General features: G+C 34.1%; 1 protein-coding gene across 2 annotated transcripts in view; it reads right to left on the bottom strand.

Moving 5' to 3' along the window:
• LOC118200239 (uncharacterized) overlaps positions 1–18655 on the bottom strand; it is a 94253-nt gene extending 75598 nt beyond the window's left edge. For both annotated transcript variants that reach the window (XM_035372181.2, XM_085809190.1), the window contains exons 1-4: positions 18499–18655; positions 6734–6842; positions 5567–5662; positions 411–511 (exon numbers count right to left, since the gene is read on the bottom strand). In XM_035372181.2, coding sequence (XP_035228072.2) covers positions 411–511; positions 5567–5662; positions 6734–6834 — 298 coding nt within the window. In that variant the 5' untranslated portion in view covers positions 6835–6842; positions 18499–18655. The remainder of the gene's footprint in view (positions 1–410; positions 512–5566; positions 5663–6733; positions 6843–18498) is intronic.
• Positions 18656–20516: the final 1861 nt, after the last annotated feature.

Here is a 20516-nt window from a genome sequence, read left to right as displayed (position 1 = left end):
AAGACGTGCTTCTCATGTAAATACATGTACAAGTCAAATCATATTAGAAAACTCTTGTGTGTTGAAAATACATTTTTCTTAAGCAAGTATTTGTTCTTCCTTGTCCCTTACAATTAGTTAAAGTTTAACCAAACACTGCATTTTACGCGCTTAATACGTTCTTCAAAATGTAAGCACTTTTTAAAGTTTTCAGGACTATAAAATTTAGGAAACGTCTAACAACTTTAGCGCATTTTAAGTTGCAAGAAATAAAAAAATCAACTATATATCATAAAAAGCTGGTTTATACTTTTGACAAGATATTTACACTTCAAAATAGGTTTCTTGAACTCTAGGCAAAGTAAAATATATTTTATTTTAAACTGAACTGAAATACTGTAGTCTGAAAAGTAAGAATTTTAGAAACTTACGGACACATGAATTTTCTTGCTTTTTATATCCATAACAACATGCTTTGACAATTTCAGTGACTTCTTTTACCTCCTTCCTGTGAGCCACTCCATAAATTGTTCTATATCAAGAAATATGTAGATATTATTAAACTCTTTCAGACAAATTAAATTTATTATTCATAATAGAAAAGGAAAAAAAAAATTATTTTACTTTGCCAGAAAAATCAAGAATTTAGTAACACAAGGTACAGGTAATTTCACCGTAATATAAATTAGAATACTTAAATTATCAGTGGACCTCTCTTCGGATTCGAATATTCAACTTCAAATGATTTAGGGAAAATAGTAATCGAATAAAAATTTGCGTATCAAAATGCATTTACTGCATTTCATGAAGAGTGGAACGAATATTGAAACGAAAAGATGCCATCAACAAAATTCTCAAAGTATTGAGAAATTTCTTCCTAATAGAAATTTTATTAGAAAGAGAATCTTTGATGCCGAAAAAATAGGTCCGTCACATTTTTTTTTTTTTTTTTTTTATTTTATTTTATTTTATTGTAAACTGAAGCTTTCAGGAACAACTGCAAGCTATACCACCAAATAATCTTGCCTTAACATTGTAGAGACATTCGATTAATTGGAAAAGCCGGAGAAATGAAAAATGAGCAAACGCCATCGCCGGGAATCAAACCGCGGACCTCTGGAATAAGCGCCCAGCGTGCAGACCTCCACACTATTAAGGCATGCCAAGATGGCGGGAGAAATACCTTATATGCTCTCCCTTTTAAATGGCGACTGGGGTTTTTAGGGGACCCATTCGCCAAATCCTGGGTGAGGAGAGTCATCATCCACCATCCTTTTAGTTCGGGCGCCACTTGTAGAGTCATTAGGTTTTTCTTGGAAGCAGGAGAATTTTTTGGAAGCTTATCTTAGGGATAATATTTTTTCAAAGAAAACAAGAAATAATTGCAGATGGTAGATCTGGCTTTTATGTTCTCGTTTGTACAAAATAGAAACAATATATCCTTCATTTTAAAATGGAGTAAACTAAAATTTCAAAATCCTCGGATAAAGAATATGCAAAATAGGAAATAATCTGTTTTGCTAGCCTCGCATTCTTTTCGAGATAAAAATGTTTCTAATTAATTACCTAAAATGTATAATATCCATTATATTAAAAAATTGTTTAGTTATTTTGCAAGACCATTTTGGTTTTCGCTCCTAATCAGATTTTCATAAATGTATCAGTATATTGTGCGTTATTGCACTTATAGAGATATTAGGTATTTTTGGAAGCAGGCAAGAGAGATTGAAAAATGAGCAACGCCTTCGCCGGGAATCGAACCGCGGACCTCTGGAATACGCGCCCAGCGTGCAGACCACCACTCCACGAAGGCATGTCAAGAAGGTGGGAGAGATACCTTATAACATAATCTTCCCAGGCAAAAGTTCTTCTCGTGTTACCTTTGCATAACCATTTCTAGAGTTAATTTTAACAGAAAATGTTATTTAACTCTGTTTTGATAGGTAATTTATTAAGGTAAAGTATATAAAGCTGGAGACAGCTGATTTCCCAAAGGTCCTATAATACTCTTTTGTTTCCGTGAAAGCGACAAAGCTCACAAGGGCTGTATACGTAAAGGAAGAAAAATTTTTCACGGAAAGCTTTCCATTGGAAACTAGCTTGTGTTCACATTACACGTGGGCGTCTAATGTAATGTTGTTCGTATTGTTTAAAATCACGAGAAGAATTACGAAAACTGATACGAGATGAAATTAATCGCAGGATGAAAGCACAATAGACTTATTCTTAGCAAGTGAATCAATGATGTAAAGAGATTAAAAGCGGCACTACTGTTGAGAGCTCATTCCATCAAATGGGAAAGTCATGCTCACTCATATCTGGGATGCAAATAAGGTAATTCTGGAAAGTTACTTGGAAAAGAGAGTAACAGTAACCAGTACTTCTGATGCAGATTTACTCTTAAATTACCTTTCTTTGCAATCAAGAGCAAATGTCTAACTTCTCCAGCAAATTTCATGCGTTCTGATGGCTTAAAGAATCGATGGAAGGGAAATAGTTCTGAAGCGGTAAAAACCTGGAAACCATGTTACACGAATGGTTAGTGTGGCAATCAAAAGAATTCTTCTTCACATGGTATCCATGCACCTCCGAAGTGCTGGAATACTTAAAATATATGTCATGGAAAGTATGTCGAAAAATGATACATAATCTTACTTTTTGTGAATTCCCTCATTTGGCTTATAATGTCGCCCTCTGTCTAAAACTGTACTGGTAGACTAATATTTAGTGATAATCTCAAAACAAGTCAATGTAATAATAAGCCTCTGTACATGCCCAACCAGATCGCCTTTATTGCAGTAAAGGAACGAGGATATCCCACAGAACTGTGGGTCGACGCTTGAATTACATAGGTTTCCTATGTTCGAACATCGATCGACTGTGCGGAATTATTCCTAGAGCATTGTAGAAGGCATTTGCAATGGTGTTAGATCCACCGAAAGTGAATAATACGCTAATGGCTTAATATCTTGTTATGACAATCGATTCAACCTGTAGTAGTATTCCAAATGTTAGTTCAACTACGTTTAAAGGCGCGTTAAAGCGTAACAATTTTGGTGGTGCTCATGTGAAAGCGTGGGGTAGCGTCATGGTTAACCCATTGCGGCACAATGTGTCCGGTCTGGACACACCTAAACATTTCCTTCTGTACACACAGAAAAATTGAATGAAAGAGGATTTATAGGTCACTATAGGCTACTCTGAACCTTCTTTATTTATAGTACATGGCAGCTCAACACAAACCAGTCCGTATATTTTAGCCATGTTTAGTTTTTTAAGACCCTCATTTTTCAAAGAAATCTTCCAGATTTCTTTTAGGGTATAAAAGGAATTGTTTGAAAAGAAATTTCTATGTATTTTTCGGCAGTATGCTAATTTCCTTATTCTATATTAGTTTTAAATTTTTACCTTGAAATCTTGCCTAAAATCAAACGGCGAACCATAGGTGTGCCCAGACCGGGCTCACCGATAATCTAGGACAACTGAGAGTCTTTATTCTTTGTTTCTACGCTTCTCATCGGTCAGTTCATTGATAACAATGCTCGTTTTAGCATTCTTTTCGAAGCTCTACTCAATCAGTGTGCCCACTTTGGGCACACCCACAGAATTGAAACGATAAGTGCTATCTTCACAAAATTTTACTTGTGTACACCTCTAGGCCTAATTAGACCGCCTACCTTTTTTTTTTTTTTTTTTTTTTCATCAAAACTCCGACTTTAAAAGGTAGCGTGCCGGAAAGTATTAATGGACATACTGACTTACAGATGTTAAACAATTGGACCATGATGGCAAATCATTATTGTAAACAAGATATGAAACGCCATAACTGGTTGTTTCATGATGTCACAGCTGAAGCATTTCTTTTATGGATGACAATGCGAAGTTTCATTGAACAAAAGCTGTGGAGAAGCTCCTGGAAAATGAAGTTATATACCGAATCGATTGGTCTGCCTGCTTCCCATTCAGTAAGTATGTGAAGATGAACTACAACTTGCAAAATTTTGCTTAAAATTAAACAATGTTTTTATCCATAATCTAAAGAATGAATGGCAACTTTACTCTAGAAATTCCTACACCATTTGTTAATAAGTTTGTCAGCACGTTGTGATTGCTGGATCGGAGTTCGAAGTGATCATATTCCCTGCTGCGAAATCATATGCATAGTTATTGGAGAATATTTTTATCCATCCTTTATTTATGTCCGCCTGCTATACTGCAGTAAATTTCCCTGCAGAGAACTTGCTGTTTTTGCTTTTAAATTATGTATCGAATAGGTTGTTGATTATTATCATTTGCTAGGTATCGAGAACTAGTTTGCCATCTTCATTCATGTAGAGGCTTCTATAGATATTCAAAAAATATCGATCATCCTTAAGTTTTGGACATGCTCGCAGTTAATATTATAAGATATTTCTCCCGCCTTCCTAGCGTGAATTCGTGGTGTAGTGGTTCTGCACTTTGGGCTGGTATTCCAGAGGTCCGTGGTTCGATTCCCCGCGAAGGCGGTTTGCTATTTTTCATCTTTGCTGCTTCCAAAAATACCTAATGTCTCTACAATATATCGCAAGGAATACAAGACCTATTAAGGAATTCTTACGCCTATAGCAGAAAATCATATCAGTAGCTGCGCGGTTTGAATTTGAACAAACATATCTCACATGGAAACACCGAAACCCTCAAAGAAATGCATCTAATAATATTGAATCCTAATGCACGTGGCATTCGAATACAGTCTTTGTGATCGCAGCACGTTTTTAAGACACTGTTTATTTATTTATTTATTTTTTCTACTTTTCATTCAGAAGGTGGCAATTTACATGGTTTCGGTTCTATAATTTTAGATATATGCTATAGAAAGGGAAGTAAATAGAAAGTAAGATTTCACCAAAAGGCGTTCGTTGCAGAACGGGTATTATTGGCCTATAAAGCAATCAGCAGCCAAAAATTGTTCAGTCTTGAAAGTGGTTATTTGAGCTGTTACTCTAGTCGGTCCTTCAAGGTATGGAAAATGTTAATGCTACGTGCATGTTAACTGTGAGAAAATATCACGCTTAATTTTTGCAACAGATCATAATAAAAGCTTAAAGAATTAAGACGTTACTACGATGTGCTCCAGGTAGTTACAGAAATTTTCCAGTTGTTCGAGCCAGTTGTTCTGTATTGGATTCCTGGCAGTGGTGCTGTTTTATTTAAAACTATTTCCCTCTTCCAGATTCCTGTCTTTCTTCACCAGCATTCAACGATATTTTGGAATCGCATGCGAGGTAATTAACTGTGTTTGTCGGAGCGAATGGATTTTTTTTTTTTTGAGCAGTTTTTGACGAGTAGATAGTTACAGTATTCTATGAAACATGCTACATAATTATTTTTTGTTTCATTTGCTTTTGACTGTGCAGTACGATAATTTAGCTCTTTGTTGACCTAATGTGAATTATATTATCATATTGATTTAATCTAAAATTAAAGCAATATGATAATAATATAATCTGGAATTAATTAAATATAATCCGGAATTAACACAATAAACTTCATGCGTGTTTTGTAACAATGCTACCATTTATATAATCAAAAAACTGTAAAAACTTACTTATATACGGAGCATCTGGGAGGAATGCTGAAGCACCAAGTTGTAGTCCGTATCTGATAAGGTCGGGAATATGAAATCAGAATGGATTTGTTGTACCTGGAAAAATCTCAAACAGTAAAGACTGGAATGTAAATAATAGTGCAATTTAGATATTTAGCAAAATGAAAGCAGAAACAATAAAAGCAAAAATCCTATAACCTGCAACTTAAAAACTGTAACTTCTAAGGTGAGGAACCTAAATCAACAATGAAAAGTGGATTGTAACTATTATTTAAAGTTTGGATATATAACCAATTCCTGTGCATATTGAAGACTTACTGATCAATCCACTAATGACAAAACGGGGAGAACGGAAAAGAACTCTTGGGCAATTTCTGGAAAACAGCTAATCTGGATCTCTTGCTCGATTTCTGGATTTTAGATAGAATCACTGAATCAGATAATAATATCTGAACAGATAATGGGGATAAAACAGGATGTTAGCTGCTTACTTTCTTTTGTTTATTATGTTATGTAATAAATGCGAAAATGTACTTTTGTAGCAAAAATTATTATTCATTTATAAAACATTCTGAAAATCTTAAAGTACGAATTGATAAGTTTTTTTATGCGAATAACTGAATTTCTATTTCTTACCTTACATGTACGGTCCTTCTTATTTGTATTTTATTAGTAACCTTTTTTAATAAAAGCTGTTCTTAAAGTACAAATTAATTTTTTTAAAAATCTGATTGAAATGGTGGATTAAACATCTAATAAATTTTCAAACTACCATTTGTTTATTCTCAGGCAGTAAAAGAGAAAAGATAAAGCTTAACATTTCGTATTTTAATTATATTGGGAGTTAATTTCATATTTGGAAGAACAGGAAAATTGAAAAGGAGTATCATATAACAATCTCCATAATTTGATGACGTTTAATTAATCAGAATTTGATTGTCTTTGAACTTATGTAACAATAATAAAGCTGAAAATCCTTGCGAGAATCTTAACACATGGAAGGAAGTGGTGTCACTTAATACATGTACTTTTTGAGAATTATCAAAGTGTACATTGATTCCGTAAAATAAAATTTGACAGCTAAGGAGTAAAATAACGTGTCCATTTTCGGAAGAAAATATAATAATATTTTATTTATTTATTTATTTATTATGCTTCAAAACTTACTTTTCTTCCTTTGTGCACACATTTGGTCCGGTAAGCTCCACGGCAGCGCTGATGGCAATTAATGAGAAAATTCCCCCCAAAAATTCAGCTGTGAGCTTCATAATTTCCCCTAAAAAATACAATATAATTGGAAACTGCGATTATTAAAATTTCCTTAAAATATTAATCTAAATCTGCTGAAAATATTATTGAAATCCTTGACGAGAAATTTGTGTCTGGGAATTTCACTATTGCATATCTCTACAGATGATATTACAAAGTGAAGAAATGAAATTAAAAATACAAATATCGTATACGCTATGGACTGGAGGTTAGGTTAGGTTATTTGAATATACAAAACCATAAGAACTAACTGCCTAGGAGAAGGGATGTAGATGAAGGACTTTCTGACGGAAATTGGCTTTTTTCCACGCTACCCAAAATCTTGAAAAACAACTATGCAGCCTATGGGATCGAACCGAGAACCAAGTCGAAGTACCAGTGTTCAGCTGTCTTAGCCACTGGGCCTGAGTGTACTAAAGAGACTATGCTAGTCCCCTTACATTTACGTATTAACACTTTCAAGCATACTTTTACCTAACATTCAACAGCATTAAAAGAAATGTATTTTCACCTCTTTTGAAACCGAGTATCTTTCGCGTGCCGTTGAGTTTTTGCTCGAGTGGGAAGAAGGTCTATTGCCTTACATCTGTTCCCTTTTAGAGACATTAGGTTATTTTTTGGAAGCAGGAAAGACGAAAAATGAGCAACGCCTTCGCCGGGAATCAAACCACGGACCTCTGGAATACGCGCCCAGCATGCAGACCACTACACCACGAAGGCACGCTAGGAAGGAAGGAGAGATACATTATACCCTTAGTTGCCTATCAGGGCCATTCACCATTCACACTGGGGTTTATCTAAGCTAACGGAGTCAGTTCCCTGTGTCGACTAGCTGCGCTATATGTGCAGTTCATATTTTTCATCTCGCTGCGCTATGGGGAAAACTGGTTTTGGAGACGAGTCGGTTATAACAGTTGTCTCTGTTAGTTCAGATAAACCCCAGAGTGAATGACTTTTTAAATATGCTAATAACTATTGGCGGTAAGTGGTATACATGCAGTATGCAGTATGTGCAGTATTGTGCAGTATGCGTGAGCAACCTTAGAAGCCGTTTCATGACAAGGCGTTGTCAGTGTTATGTAATGCCGTAAATCAATGGCAGGAGCTATCTACATGTCTTTATGAATTTATGTTACTTTATGAATAATATTTTTGTTTACTTTTTGTAGATGGCATCAGAGTCACCGCGCACGCTATGCCTCGATCTTTTACTTGTAGTGTTATTAGAAAATTCTATTAATTTTATAACTTGTATCATGTATTTCTTCTGTTTTTGACAGTATCTCATTGGAACATTTATATTATTTCAAGTTGGTTATATCAAGTACTCAATAAAGTTGTTTTTCATCAAAAAGCGGGCGAATTATCTAGGTAGATGAAATATATTTCTTCGTTTTTAAATATTGAAGATATATTGCAAAGAGATACTCTGACAGTAGACTCTCTGTGTGTAAGTTTTTTTAGGCTTATATGTATTAAAGGCCTGTTCAGAACAAACTTTGACGGGTAATCTCGGCGTAGTTCTGATTTCGTTTTCGTTTTCTGTGTTTTGTTACATTTTCTCTCAGTCAGTATCACAACCCTCTAATCTTGATAACTTCTCAATAACTTGTCTTTGGGATAATATTTTTCCAAAGAAAACAAGAAATAATTGCAGAAGGTAGATCTGGTCCTTATGTTCTCGTTTGTACAAAATAGAAACAATATATCCTTCATTTTAAAATGGAGTAAAATAAAATTTCAAAGTCCTCAGATAAAGAATATGCAAAATAAGAAATAATCTGTTTTGCTAGCCTCGTATTCTTTTCGAGATAAAAATGTTTCTAATTAATTACCTAAAATGTATAATATCCATTATATTAAAACGTTGTTTAGTTATTTTGAAAGACCATTCTGATTTTCGCTCCTAATCAGATTTTCATAAATGTATCAGTATATTGTGCGTTATTGCACTTGTAGAGATATTAGGTATTTTTGGAAGCAGGCAAGAGAGATTGAAAAATTAGCAACGCCTTCGCCGGGAATCGAACCGCGGACCTCTGGAATACGCACCCAATGTGCAGACCACCACACCACGAAGGCATGCGAAGAAGGCGGGAGAAATACCTTATATATTCTCTCTTTTAAAGGGCGACTGGGGTTTTTAGGGGACCCAGTCGCCAAATCCTGTGTGAGGAGAATCATCATCCACCAACCTTTTAGTTCGGGCGCTACTGTAGAGACATTTTTGGAAGCAGGAGACTTCAAAAATGAGCAACGCCTTCATTGGAAATCAAACCACGGACCTCTGGAATAAGCTCCCAGCGTGCAGACCACCACACCATGAAGGCATGCCAAGAAAGCGGGAGAAATACCTTATATACTGATTAATGTCCGCATTCAAAATACGGCAAACCGCGCTGTGACGGTCACCTCCCTAAAATGACCATTTCTAGAAGTGACTAATATATCATAGGGAAAAAATGAACATATTCAGTTTCCTAAGACGATAACTCCGCTGGAAGTGGAAGTCGTCTTAGAGATGATTGTAAATTTTCTTCACACCTACTCCCTTTCCTTGAAAACTTCGGCACCCACTATGTATATAAACGCTAGCATAGTGCGTGCATTCATGTAATGTGATTATCAAAAAGAAAATGCTTTATAAAAACTAGCGCATTCTCCTCATCAGCATTCTAGTTCAGTAAAAATTATCACATGGAGTTACTGTACAAGTGCAGGAAAATAATGTGAAAAGCTTTGTCGTGTTGTGGATTAGGCAATGTGGATGGCTATTATCAGTTAAGAGAAATATGTTACAGGACATCATTTAAGAAATGTTTAATGTAACAGTCTTAAATGAGACAGATGGTTGGAAGATGATTTTGCTGCAGGAAAGAAACTTCCCGATCGTGACAGCAAAAAAGGCAATGATACTGGTGTGATAAGGTGGCATAAAGGTTCTTTGTCCTTTGTCTAATGAGTGATTTCAGAGTGCAATAATTTTCATCAGTGGTGAAATCCTGTGCCTTTGTTAATTATTCCGGTTGCAGCCTCAAGGGTCACTCCAGTGGACAAAGAAGTAAAAGAAGGGTCAGGAGGGTCATCAGGGTCAGGAGATGGACATTTTGTTATGTATGAATGAAAGAATCATTCCTTTTCTGGGAGTTCATCACGAGTAAACACAGGAGGAGATATATAAGGTGGTTTTCTGAGAAGAGAGAGCAAATTTCTTGTTTAGAACTATGGGCATGTTGGCCTGCTAAGAACGATCATTCCTCGTACATAATGCGATAGAGCATTTTTCCTGTAACAAAATTCTGAAATTACGGGACTAAATATATCTGTACAGTATTTTCTTCTTGATAATATTGTCAAGACATGCAACTATTAAAGTTTTCGTCTTATTAAAATTCATGTTGTTGTTAGAAGTTCATCTCAACTCGGTGTCACAACCCAGGGTTTGCGTAGGAGTATCGGCCACTACACCACAGCAGTAATATTAAAATTGGTGGCAGCGGTTAGGATTGTTCCTGAGAGTAAATTTAGGAACGGACTTTTCTCCTGTGGACTTCAGTTAACATTGTGCGTTGTTTTCCGTACATCTCGTCGTGTGAGTGTTTCGGATCGTCGGAATGGAAGTTCCAGAAAAGGCAGTATTGTAAAGGATTTTATCTGAGCAGTCAAGACTTCTTCTTTGCACAAGAACGATCTAATTTTGCGTGCAAGGACAGTTCGCGTGGTGAATCCTCTTCAGAAAGTGACAGTGTGTCTGTCAGAAGGAAACGCCGGAGTGTGATCTAGTGCTGCAAAATAGTGAAATTTCCCGGAAGAGTATCCACGTTATTGCCAGGAGAGTCATCGAAGGCGTCTTCAAATTGGTGAGTACCATTTTTGTGATGTTGGAGAAATTATGCCAGTTATTCGAAACTAGGTTGATTTTGTATATAGCTCTGTTATTGGGAATCAAAAGTTTCTTGTGGTTATTGAAAGTTAGTCTTGTGGTTTAATCGCTGCGATTTCTTGAAACTAACTCTGTAATCCTTTCAGTAGTTTTGGACAAAGATAACCTACTGTCAACAGGTCCTAAATATTTCTAATAATTCAGTATATGACGGCTAAAATTGTCTCTAAACATTGAACGAAACCTCGATGTAGCTACTCCTATACTTTTACTTTTTTGCATATAATTCATTCTTTACAGGTTTATTTGCACGTATATCAGAATGACCTATTTTCAGCAAATAGAATTTCAGAGTTACCTACTTAACCTCCTTTTTTAGGGGTTCTACAGATGTTTTAAATAAATGAGCATGCAATGTTTACCCTGACAGCCATAACACAGCACAAGAGAGGCTACTTATTTATGACCCACCCCTACATATGAATTATTGCATGATATATGTCGTGCGACTGAGTATTAAATGTCAAGGATAATTTGCGAAAGAGAACGAATATTCTGCAGCGAAAACGTACCTCAGTATGTCACCCCCAGTCACTTCTCTGTCAGTTACAACTAAGAATTATTCTAAGATTGATTAAATCCTCCAGTAGTTTCGGTAACCCAAATTTGGATCATTCTTTCCAAGGCTATAGAACAAGTGATATAGACGAATCTATCCTATGCACGAGAGTTTATGAGATGTTGAACAGAGTTACTAGTAATTGTTATCATTGAAAATATCTGTATAACATTTCTGCCTGCATATTGCAGAGTTTTAGTTTGTAACTGACCTTTAATTAGTATTACAGCCGAAGTGAAATTAAAATTGAGCTTTTAATTTGCTAACTCTTTATGTTAAAATTTTAATTAAATTATTCGAGTAATGGCGATAACTCCCACTAGACAGCATTTTATCAGTTATTATTAACGGCATGAACGAGGTTTGACCTAGGCTGCCGTTGATAATAATTAACTTCTTGACATGTATTTCCCAAGAAGAAATTTGAAAAAAGAAACGACAACAACAAAAATGATAAACTGACTTGGAAATGCAATATCTGCTTGCCTTTTCCGATGCTTAGGCTGCTCGTAACACACAAAAGTAAAAACTTAAAAATACAGAGCACCACCTTTCGAGGTAAGTTATGTTCTGCTATAAATTAAGATGATTACTAGAAAAACAACTAGACCACTGGCATGCATAAATCTATCTCATCTTTGGTATATTAAAATAAAGTACATTAAAAGTGCAGAGGCAGATAATGTTTGAAGAGCCAAAATTGTTTCTTTTTTTCTCATTTTCTGCTCACTAAAGATATTTATTTCAATTTAAAATTATGATAAAAATAACTACTGTAATTACTTATTTGGAAGCTGAAGTTTCTATTCAGTTTAGAAGGTGGAGAAGATGTGAAAAGGATATTCTTAATTTTGCTTTATTAATATTCTTGGCATTGAATTGTGAGCAAATTTCATGTGCTTTACTTTATGACAAGTTTTAATCATTATCTATTCCATTGGGGTATCATAGCTATATAATAAATGTTGTTGCCATTACTGAATACTACATTCCTGTCGGTCACAAAAATTATTAAAGATCAAATATCTTTTAACCAGAAAATAAAATAAGTCTTTAGAAACTTTTTTTAACAGGAAAGAACTTGATTTTTAGTCCAAAGGGGCTTTGTTTCTGAAGGACTATGGTTTTCGTTTTGCGATTTTGCGTTGGTTCACTATAAATGTCCGTTTCACTTTTCAAACTGTTGCCACCAAATGTTAGAGTCCTGCATTATATTTGAAGAAATTACATAATGAAAAATCTGCATAAATGTATGTATATTCCTCGCATTGTGGTAAAACAACGGTACATAGAGCCATCGAATTTTGAATGACGTAATCCTATCGCGATTTTGGGCATGTGGAAGCCCAAATTTGAAATTTGGAATTTGTTTTATCATCGATTTCATATTTTGTAAATCTTTAACGAATTCTGATTAAAAAAACTCGAGGATTTCAAAGTGAGCAATGGCAACGTTGTACAGAAAAAAACAGCCCTTGAGACTGCGTATCAGAAATTCTAAAGATATGCTCAATTTAAAACTATTTTACGATATTGCTCTTGAATTGAATTTTCTGATAAAATGCGAAGAACGGGATATATAATAAATAAAGGTAACAGACAAAATGTTTAAAAAAACGCCCCTTTGGACGTAATTTAAAATCTGAAACCTTTCAGAATTTTTTTTTTTTTTTTTTTTAAATTTTTATTCTAGAACTTTTTAATATAGCAGATTTTTTCCAGTGACATGTATCAACAAAAATCCGATCTTCTTAATTTCAAATTTAATTGTCATATATATCTTTCAATCTGATGTTAATTTTGGTTCATATGACATTTGCGTTAAATCTTTATTTCAATATATTATATGTAGCAAGCAATTTAAATCTATTTCAAAGAGCTATAATAACTTTTTTCCACGATTGTCCGAGTGATATCGGTAGCTTGATGTTGGTAGTTTGACCTGGATTTCAGGCGAACAGGCTGGCTGCATGGGTTCTTCGTGATTTTCCCCATGTGTATCGTGGATACAAGCTAGGTTTCCTCAGAAAGACGTCCCGAAAGTCATCCCTTCCTTCAGGCAGATAACCCTTGCGTGCTTTGCCGTACTCAGATGAAGCAAACCAAACCAATAATGATCTTTCTTAATAATGGATTGCTTTATTTTTTTATTAATGCACTATAATGCTAACTTTTAATAGAAACATTATGACATTAACTTAAAATGATCTTTAAATTTTATAAATCTCTAGACTTTAATAAAAATAAATTATGCATTTATGTGTTAATGGAGTAATCAGTTTTGAGATAATATTTGTCTAAAATAGGATTTGTATGTAGGTCAATGTTCGTTATTTGCTGCTGGTCACGCAATCTCCGGGTTCACTGATTTCTGCTTGTTATAGGGCAAGGCATTATGCTCATGCCATTGAGAAGAGCGGTAGCCCATTGACCCCATGATCACCTGAAAATGAGATAACAGGAGTAAAATCCTTTTTTCATTTTTCTTAATTGCTAATATCCGACTTTGCAGCTGATGCGCTAATTGCAAGAGTGTCGCTTCGAAAATTGCGGGTTTCCCTTGCGTAACGATATTGCTGCATAACAGGTGAAAGAATGGCTACCCTCGGAATGATGTTTTAGCCGTTATTCATTGTACATGCCTTTATACACTCTGGCCGCTCTTTGACACAACGGAAATGAAGTTCTTTTGCAACTAACTTCATATTATAGCATTATGGAAAAGGTGGAAAAAGTATTACAAATATCAAAATGATAGAAATGATTCCAAAATGCTTTTTTCTGTGCCTCAAAATCACCTTCAGTTTCAAAAGCGAGTAGTTTCAGAATTACTGTATATCATTTCGGTGAAATCCTGAGCAAGAATAGTGTGAAGCTCGACGAGATTCGTTATTCATCTTAAAGGCCATGATTAAAACGAGTATCTCACTCTACTGCGATAAATAACACAGGAATATCTACAAATTATAATTTCGATAGTATGATTGATGCAAAGCGTCGTCGGCTAAATTAAAGAAGCAGTAAGGTATTAAAATTACTGAAGTAGAATTTCAGAGGCTTGGAGTGTCAGAAAATTGCCCTAGCTATTTGATTTGATTTGATGATAGTTAAGAAATTACTATACAGCATAATAATGCCAGGATTTTATCTTTTTCTTCTAAAAGCAGAATTATTTTTTGGCATACTCTTTTTAAATAAATAATTTCTACACAAACTTCTTTATTATTTAGGGTTTTCTGTCGTTATACTCGCATTACCTTACTATGAAAGCACAGTAATTTTTATTTCATTCTAAGTTTTGTTTCTAGATATATTCATAATTATATAGATTATGTTTAACTTTATTACACCAATATACTTTAAAATACTGGCATAGCAATTAAAGTTTCATGAATAAGCGGCATTATATAACTTAGAGATTATGTGAAACTTAAATCTTAATGAGTTTCACATTTTGGCAGAGTTATGCAGGTATAAAACGGGATGAGACACAGTTATTCACTATTGGTAATACAATTGTACTAGCTATTACCCCCCCCCTCAATTTTGATTGACAACACCCCGAAGCGGGGCGGTTCGATGATCTCCAAGTCCTTCTTCTTCTATCACCAACCATTCGGTTCACCGAGTATTTTGAGCGCTCCCTTGCCGCACGGACACTATACACTTTCCGGGCCCAACGATGCAGCAGCCAGGGACTCTAACTTCTATACCGACCAGGAAAAAGATGACAGGTGAGAGCAGGTCCGGAATCCAGGCGGCTTACATAGACTAATCGGGTATCGTCTGGATCCCGCAACTATCTAAAGCTACGCTCCGAAATCAAGACATTACATGGCCATACAAGGGCAAAGTATCAGATTTTTCTGCATGCGGGATTAAACATTCTCCTATTTACATCGCATGTTAACTCACTGCTACACATACTCGTTACGCTATATATTTTACAATATGCATTGCATTGATCATTGCGCTGTGCTTAAGCCACATTTACAAAACTCATTGCTTCAATTAATACACTATATATTCTATACTACATTATTATGCTGAACATTAATCTTGCCAATTCAACATAGATTCTGAATAATGTAATTGATTATATTAAACATAACTTGATCATACAGTACAACATTTTTGACAGCATTTTCCGTTTAATGCTTACAAAAGAGAAAATAGATTTACAAAAACAAAACTGGGGAATATAGTCTCACAAAAAAATAACGAAAAACAAAATTCTAGCTAAATATAATTAGATTTTTTTCATTGTTCTTAATCTGTCCGACTATTTAAAAAAGAAGAATATCAGAAATATCTTTAGCTACGTCTTGAGCAACATTGGAGATAATCACGTGAATAGCACTTTCAAAACTCATGAGACAAAATCTCTTAATTTAGTTTTCAAAGTTTCAGCGTACTTGTCAATTAGTCTTATTATAAGGTTACTCCCGCCTTCTTAACATGCCTTCGTAATGTAGTAGTCAGTACACTCGGCGCCTATTTGAAAGGCCCGCGGTTCAAGTCCCGGCGAAGGCGTTGCTCATTTTTCATCTCTCCTGCTTTTAAAAAATACCTAATGTCTCTACATTATGTATTAATTGAATATTTCGAGCTATCAGTCTCATTCTTAAAAGTTAGAGTATTAGCTGCCTAAGGGAAGGGATAATTTTGTTGAGCACTTTTTAAGGGAAACTGCCACTTATTAACGTCAAATGAAACGAAAATGCCCATTCAGCCAATTCATTTTTCGACATTTGAACCTAGTTCAAATTACAGTGTTCCGTAGTCTTATTCATTTAGATATTGTTTTTAAAATAAATCTTTGGTTATAATTATATTCTGGGAACTTTAGTTATTACCGAGCATTACAGATTTTTCTTGTTAATTGCTTTCTATCTCAATAAATTTGCCAATAAATGGAAATTATTATTTTATTTTTAGTGCAATTATTTTTTTAAAACTTTCTTCTTATTTGCCAGTGGTACCTGTACTGGAGAATATTTTTACTTGGTATTTACTGACATTGACATTAATCGCTGTTTATGCAATATATAGTATCGGCTATTTTAGCATTAGTCGATAATTTGAATTAATTCTTCCATAACAAAATTCGAAATTTGGAAGATTTTAGATTTAAGTTTTCATAGTTAATTCGACGATGCATAGTTATATAGATTTCATAGTTAATTCGACGACTTCTTTTCTGTTCACCAGAGGTTAAAAGTGCCTCAGATACACCATTCTTGCCCCTGCTCTACTCATTACTACAATAATATCTTCTGAATTGCGATTACTTCATTAGCTATTAGAAATTTAAAATTCGTTTCAAAAAAGAAATTATTATTATTAACTTTAGACTTTGAAACCCATTCAGAAGCATAATTTTAAAGCATTTTATTTAAAATAATAAAGCACTACTTACGCCTAACATAAATTGCACTTTGCCTAATATTAAATTATACATTTTTGTCTTGTGATTTTTCATTAATTCAAAGAAAAGGGTTAAGAACACTTTTGCGTTACGAAATCTCCAGCTGAATTGAGAGATAAATTAATGACTTAATTTATTCTCAAATTTCCTCGGTATTGTACTCGCATATACTGGTTTCCAACCTTAAATTTTACTGCTGGAAATAAAGTAGTGAAGTTGATTTACAATTACAGAAATGAACTTTGTACACTAAATTTGTTCAGGAAATACTATGCTGCTATGAGTGATTCATTTCTACTATCTCCCACGAATCTGAATTCGAGCATTTAGTGCAGTTTCTACTGTAAAAAATTCAAAAGAAATTGATTCAATTTCTTCGAAGCAAGTTTCCAGTCCAAGAGCTGGAAAGCGCTCTATATGCTTGAAGTTTGTTTCAGCAGCCCTTATAAAGTATTTCTCCCGCTTTCTTGGCATGCCTTCGTGGTGTAGTGGTCTGCACGTTCAATGCGTAATTGATAAGTCCGCGGTTCGATTCCCGGCGAAAGGAGTTGCTAATTTTTCATCTTTCCTGCTTCCAGAAAAATATCTAATGTCTCTACACCCTAACGCACAGAAATTGATCGGAATTACGTCAAAAGATTAAATAAATATGTCTGAAAATGAAATATGCTTTTCTTATCAGTTCCTAACTCCATTTTCATTTTTAAATTTGCTGTTTGTTTAACAAGACATATAGTTCCAGCTTTTGCCACAATACATCCATATTTAATTTCTCTTATTCTCGAATTATGCAATATCAAAGAAATGTAAAAATAAAAGTTTAAATTTCTGAATTTTATTATGGAAGAATTCAGGCAAATTGTGGTATAATTCTAAAATCATTGACACTAGATAATGAAAATACCTGATTTTCACCAGTGTACCAGTATCAGAATTACCTAGGCTAAAAGATTCCTCAATATGGGTGAATATCATTAGCAGAATAAAAAAATAAATAAATAGCTAAAGAGCAAAACTAAAAAGTAAACTAAAAATCTGCCTTTTTAGCAATGTTATTAAAATAGAAAGCAAGCTACAGGCGACAGGTGACGGAGGAAGGGGACGTCTGGTGTTTAACAGAGGTAAACAGGCATATGTCCCACGCCCTTCCCTATCTAGCGGTAGCAACTCCCTGGAGCCTCATGAGGCCACCTCGGGAGTTTATTGAAGAATTTTACGTAATTGTACATGGCCATACAGGGGCATCTTAAGAATATATTAGTTTTGATCGATAGGTGAATGATTTGTTAAATCTTGGTTTGTTAAACATAAATTACAGCATATACAAACCCATACACTTTTACTTGTACATATAAAGACACATACAAAACACGTGTAAAACACATATATAACACATATAAAACATGTAAACGCATTATAGAATAATAGAAATTAGATATTAAAAGCAAGCTACAAAAGTACCGTTTTACCTTAATCTCTCATTATTAAAATAATATTGCACAGAAAATTAATCCTAAAGTTCAAGAACTTTAAATCATATATACAGTTTTTTACTTAAATTAATAATTAAATTCAGTTATTGCCAACTTCATACATCCGTAAATTTTAAAGGCAATTTAAATGAGAGATTATTCATTTCCACAGCAGTATCATAAAAGCCATATAAAAAAATCCAAGCATTAAAACTTATGAACTTTTAAATAAAGCAAGCAATATCAAATCAAAAGTCTTACTTAATGTTTCTCCTTTATCATGAAATGCTACTAGATTACACAAATTTAAAAGCAGTAATTAATGACTGGAACACGAGCAACGGTTTTTGGAACGGCAGCACATTCAGTAAAGAGAGGGAACAGCCGAAAGCCGCCCATTCAAGTTGCCTGCGGACAGAGGATGTTTGGCCTTTAACCAGGCAACTGGTCACTACCGCGTCGATACGGAATTTAGGTTTCGCTTCTTTTCACTTTGGTGACGCTGATCACGAAAGCTTCATTTGCTGTTAAATGAACGCTGTCATATTCATGAACCTTTTTTCAAAATACTGAGTCGTAGGTACGATTTCAGTTGAAATGAGTGGAATAAAGTACTATATTTTGCTTCTAAAAATCAATTAGAAATGTTCAAGGTTTTATAAAAAGCTGTCAAAAAACGTGAACATAAATAAAATAATTAACAATTAATAATTACCAAATTAAATTCAATAAAATGTTAAGACAAAAGGGAATGGCTGGGGGATTTCCTTGAACAAAACAAGAAATATTAACATTGCACCAAAAGGTATCGAGAATATATCCTATCTTGTTTAAGTGCAATTAAAAATGTATGATGATGATAATTTATTAATGTTATGATAAAATATACAACGGAACAAAATAATGCTACCTCGTGTCCTGCGCTAAAATATGGTTGTTGTTTTATATTGGCGTGTTTCTCTTCCAATGAAAAGATGCATAAAATTCACAGGATGGATTTAAACACAAAATTAAGTAAAATTTCAATGTATAAAATATATAAGAGTATTTAATTTAAAATCAGTTCAGATTAAGCTATTAAAACCAGTCTTTCTTTAATACTGAAACAGATTAAAATTAACTTCTTTTCTAATTAAATGGTCAAGACTTAAAATTATTAAAATGCTTCACTTGAAGACTTTTGATACATGGGCATTCTATGAAAATATTTCACATCGACAGTACAGGATTAGAATTAGTTAAGAGAAAAAGGGGAACAATTATATATTTTCCCCCCAATGGCAGATCGTGAACAGTTACAGTTGTAATATTAATCTATACTAAGGCCAGATGTGGTGGTCTCTTTATTATGGAGGCACCTAATAGGTGAGCCACCATTGTCTTCTATGAAGGGACGGACACTTACAACCATGCCTTCTTCGGGATTAAAACCCAAGCCCTTCGGTATCGCAGTCAGGCTTCACTAACCACTATACCGCCTGGGCGGCATTATAAATTAAATAAAATAAGCAATAAATAAATAAATAAAATTAATTAATTAAAATAAATATGTCATATAAATTAAAAGAAATAATGGAAATTTAGTAGATTTATGATAGTAAGGCATATCGAGGATAAAAGAAAAACTAATATTCTGAACAGAATTCAATTTCATCAATACCATAGTTAAACTCTTATTAAACTAGGATAATAACAAAGACAACGTCCAGAATCGACTCAAAAACAAGGTTAATCTAATTTCAGTTACAAAAAACAAAAAAAATTATCATAATTTGTTATTAATAATATAAATAAATATTAGCAATTTACCTATATTTCCAAGCAGATGAGTTTCTCGTGTGGTTAAGCATTTCTCTGGCAGTATTTGTCTTTCTCACTTCCTTGTGCATTTGCTTTGGTTTACATTACTTTTGCATTTCGAAATAAAAGCTTGAAGGCGTCGAATTCTTTTAATGAGTGAGTCATTTGCTTTAATGAAGATTTGAATATTATTTATGTATTCGGGATCACGTACAACTGAATTATACTCTTCTGTGCATAACTCCCAAGTGCTGTAATATCACTGGTGTTAACCTACCCCTTTTACTTTTCCTTTTGTATTTTTCGTAGACAGCTTTTTTAGATGACTGATGATTGTAATTTTTCAATTGTTCCACAGGAAATATTTTTTTTAAAATAAAGCCCGGTTAATGCGCTTCGATTAATAGGGAACCTGAAAGCATTTTTAAAATTATATCTGTTAAGTTAAACTACAGCCCCACCTATTATATATAGAGAGA

The sequence above is a fragment of the Stegodyphus dumicola genome, chromosome X2, assembly GCF_044657685.1.
Source record: "Stegodyphus dumicola isolate Sdum_Otavi_A_Nest chromosome X2, ASM4465768v1".
In the NCBI taxonomy this organism is placed as follows: domain Eukaryota; kingdom Metazoa; phylum Arthropoda; class Arachnida; order Araneae; family Eresidae; genus Stegodyphus; species Stegodyphus dumicola.
This window is presented reverse-complemented; position numbering and strand designations above follow the sequence as displayed.